Source organism: Phlebotomus argentipes, unplaced genomic scaffold (genome assembly GCF_947086385.1).
Source record: "Phlebotomus argentipes unplaced genomic scaffold, Phlebotomus argentipes genome assembly contig_2, whole genome shotgun sequence".
NCBI lineage: Eukaryota > Metazoa > Arthropoda > Insecta > Diptera > Psychodidae > Phlebotomus > Phlebotomus argentipes.
In genome coordinates, this window is record NW_026776162.1 from 9,112,518 (window position 1) to 9,116,016 (window position 3,499).

At 28.9% G+C, this 3,499-nt stretch overlaps 1 protein-coding gene across 1 annotated transcript; it reads right to left on the minus strand.

The window, feature by feature from the left end:
- Nucleotides 1-283: 283 nt before the first annotated feature.
- On the minus strand, nt 284-2,636 carry LOC132264073 (leucine-rich repeat-containing G-protein coupled receptor 4-like). Its single transcript, XM_059764139.1, has 2 exons — nt 2,078-2,636; nt 284-2,005 (listed from the first exon to the last, which is right to left on the minus strand). The coding sequence occupies exons 1-2, from the start codon at nt 2,086-2,088 to the stop codon at nt 334-336; spliced, it is 1,683 nt and encodes a 560-aa protein (XP_059620122.1). The 5' UTR covers nt 2,089-2,636; the 3' UTR covers nt 284-333.
- Nucleotides 2,637-3,499: the final 863 nt, after the last annotated feature.

Sequence of the window (3,499 nt, forward strand, 5' to 3'; positions counted from 1 at the left end):
ATTCACTAAATCTGTCCTAAATTCGCTACATAACCTAGAAAAAAAATTGTGTTAATGATTTTGCGTGAAAATTGAGAGAAATCTAAAGATTGGGGATAATTTATCAATAAAAGAAGCATTCTAGATTGGAATTTTGTAAGCTTCTAAACACTTTCACTTCTTAAGTACTTCTGCTGAGCTTGTACACCACTTCTGACTGTATTATCTCCCCCTTGCTTCCCTTGCTTTCTCCTTCCCAATTATCATTGGTGATTATTTTTTTTATGAAGCACTCTTTATTGAGATTCAAAAACATGGATTATACATTAATGTTTAGAGATTGTTTGTTACAAATTATTCATCTGTCAAGCTGAAGCTTGAATTTCCGTGATTTCGCATCACATTCGCAAGTTTGTCTGTGACATTTTTCTGCTCCTCAAGTAATTTTGTCACATTTTTAACAGTCGCCTCGAGTGCGCCTAATTTCTGCCAGAAGAATCTCGCCGATTGCGTTATGACGTCCGCGGAATCCTTGTACAATTCGCCCTCGTGATTCTGGAAACACGCCATGCCTTGGATGTTCGTCGTGTTCACTGGCGAGGCGTCGTCAATGGGAAAGTTCAAGCTCTGGTTTTCCACATTCTTCAGCAGCAAAAACAGCTTTGAGCACTTGAATTTGTTGTGTGACAATCCGAGAATGTTCAAGTATGGCATTAAGTACTTTGGATTGTCGTAAAAGTTGAACAATTGATTGCCGTTCAGAAGAAACTTCTCCAAGTGTTGAAAAACCGACAAAGTGTATTCGTCAATGAATTCTAGTTGATTGTGAGACAAATCAAGTTCCTCAATTTGGTTTTCCATGTGAAAACTGTCGTGATTGAGTTGTGATATTTGATTTCTGGCCAATTTGAGTGTTTTAAGAGTCTTCATGGCAGCGAAACAGAAGCCAATATCAGTGATATTGTTTGAATTTAAGAAAAGCATTTCTAATTTAGTGCATTTGCAAATATCTTGCAAATTATCGCCCAAACTGTTGTTGTTCAAATTAATCATTTCCAGTGTATTAAATGAAGTATCTAGAAATATGTCTTCTAGGTGATTATTATAGGCGATAAGTTTTGTAAAATCGTTTCCAATTGAGAGACTTTTGAGTTTATTATCATTAATATATAAAATTTCTATTTCCATATCACGAAAGTCTATGTCAATTAATTCATTGAAACTCAAGTCAAGTGAGAGCAATTTATAATACGCTGGATGGAATAATTCAATTTTATTGTGACTGAAATTCATGGTTTTGCAGTTTTCAATGTTTGCCAAATGATCAAAGCGAAGTGTTTTAAAGGAATTGTAAGCGAGATTTAAGTTTGTGATATAAGTATTTAAAAATACCTCATCAGATATTCCTGAAATATTATTTTTTGACAAATCCATCATATTAATTTCGCTGTCATTAGTGAAAGGCTCGCCATTTAAGGCATGTATTTTGTTACTACTCAAATTAATGCTCGTTAAATTTGTGCAACCTGCAAAAGCTTCCTCATCCAGTGAAGTGATTTGATTTGCTGATAAATCCAAAGTCGTCAGATTTCTCAGCTTAATAGAATCTACGTGCTTTAGCGTTGTATTTGTCACTGTTAATTTTTTCAGCGACACAAGAGGTGCCAATAATTTCAGGGGCAGATTTTCCATGGAAGAATCCTCAATTGTTAGTTGCGTAATGTCCTCACTGTCATTGATGTAATATTCACGATCAGCGGCAAATTCATAATTTCTCACAGTGCAGTAATATTCTGTTAATATCTGTACTTTGGGCTCTGGTTTTTTCTTCTGCTGATTGTAACTATTGTAGCCTCCATAATATCCAGAATTATATCTTGAATTATGTACAATCACCTCGGAAGGCTCTTCAGGAGGTAAGATTTTTGATGTGCGAATAGGAGTCCAAACATCACAGTGGACATTCTTGCTGCGCAAGAAATCTCGGCCTAAAGTATTGGCGATCAGCAGAAGAATAGTCACACTTCTACAAAAAAAATTACCAAATCAATCAATACTCAATATTCTTCACTATTAATTTTATTACACAAAACTTCACCTCAAAAACATCTCTCAGCAAATTCACTGCAAACTTCAACTCTAGCTCTGAAGAAAGTGGAATTGAAACTGAATTTCCACGCGCAACAACAATCTCTATTTATATGCGAAAAAGCAAATTGTTATCTCTGAATTTCTGAATTTTTTCTCTCTCTTTATTTCGTGATTATACAGCATTTCTAAAGGGTTGCTAATAGTGGAGTTGAAGTGTCACTTTCTTAAGAAGATGCACAAAGAAGAAATAAGACAAAAACAGATATTTTAGTCGTAGAAATATGTGTAGAAAAATCTTAAAGTATCTTTTACTCGCTCAATAATTATATCTCTCTAAACTTTACCTCAAATTGCTTTTTACCACCCCGAAAAAATGCATTTTTCTCCCTTAAATCTGCTCCTTATTTCTATATTTAACACAGATTAATAATTGTCTCTTCAAGTTTTTGCTGTTTAGTCGCTTTTATTCATCTAAAATGATCTCTAAACTAGTCAAAAAATATCCTAAATAGATGCTTTGGCACTCAAAACCACTTATTACCAACCCTTTGATTATTTCTCTTCAAGGGGCAAAACACAGGGCGATTTAATGATGATTTGAGGAAATTTAATGTTCTCTAATCAAATAATCAATTATTGGAGTAAAATAAACAAAAAATGATTATTTTCTTAAGTAAAATTGAAAATCAATCCAATTTGGAAAAAATAATAATAAAAAATTCATATTTTCCCAAGTAAAATTGAAAAATAATTTATTTTGAATAAAATTATCAAAAAAAAAATTATTTTTGTAAGTAAACTTGAAAAATAATTTAATTTTGAATAAAATAATCTAAAAAAAATTATTTTTGTAAGTAAAATTGAAAAATAATTTAATTTTGAATAAAATAATCTAAAAAAATTATTTTTGTAAGTAAAATTGAAAAATAATTTAATTTTGAATAAAATGATCTAAAAAAAATAATTTTTGTAAGTAAAATTAAAAATCAATCCAATTTGGAAAAAATAATAATAAAAAATTCATATTTTCCCAAGTAAAATTGAAAAATAATTTAATTTTGAATAAAATTATCAAAAAAAAATTATTTTTGTAAGTAAACTTGAAAAATAATTTAATTTTGAATAAAATAATCTAAAAAAAATTATTTTTGTAAGTAAAATTGAAAAATAATTTAATTTTGAATAAAATGATCTAAAAAAAATAATTTTTGTAAGTAAAATTAAAAATCAATCCAATTTGGAAAAAATAATAATAAAAAATTCATATTTTCCCAAGTAAAATTGAAAAATAATTTAATTTTGAATAAAATTATCAAAAAAAAAATTATTTTTGTAAGTAAAATTGAAAAATAATTTAATTTTGAATAAAAAAATCTAAAAAAAATTATTTTTGTAAGTAAAATTGAAAAATAATTTAATTTTGAATTGA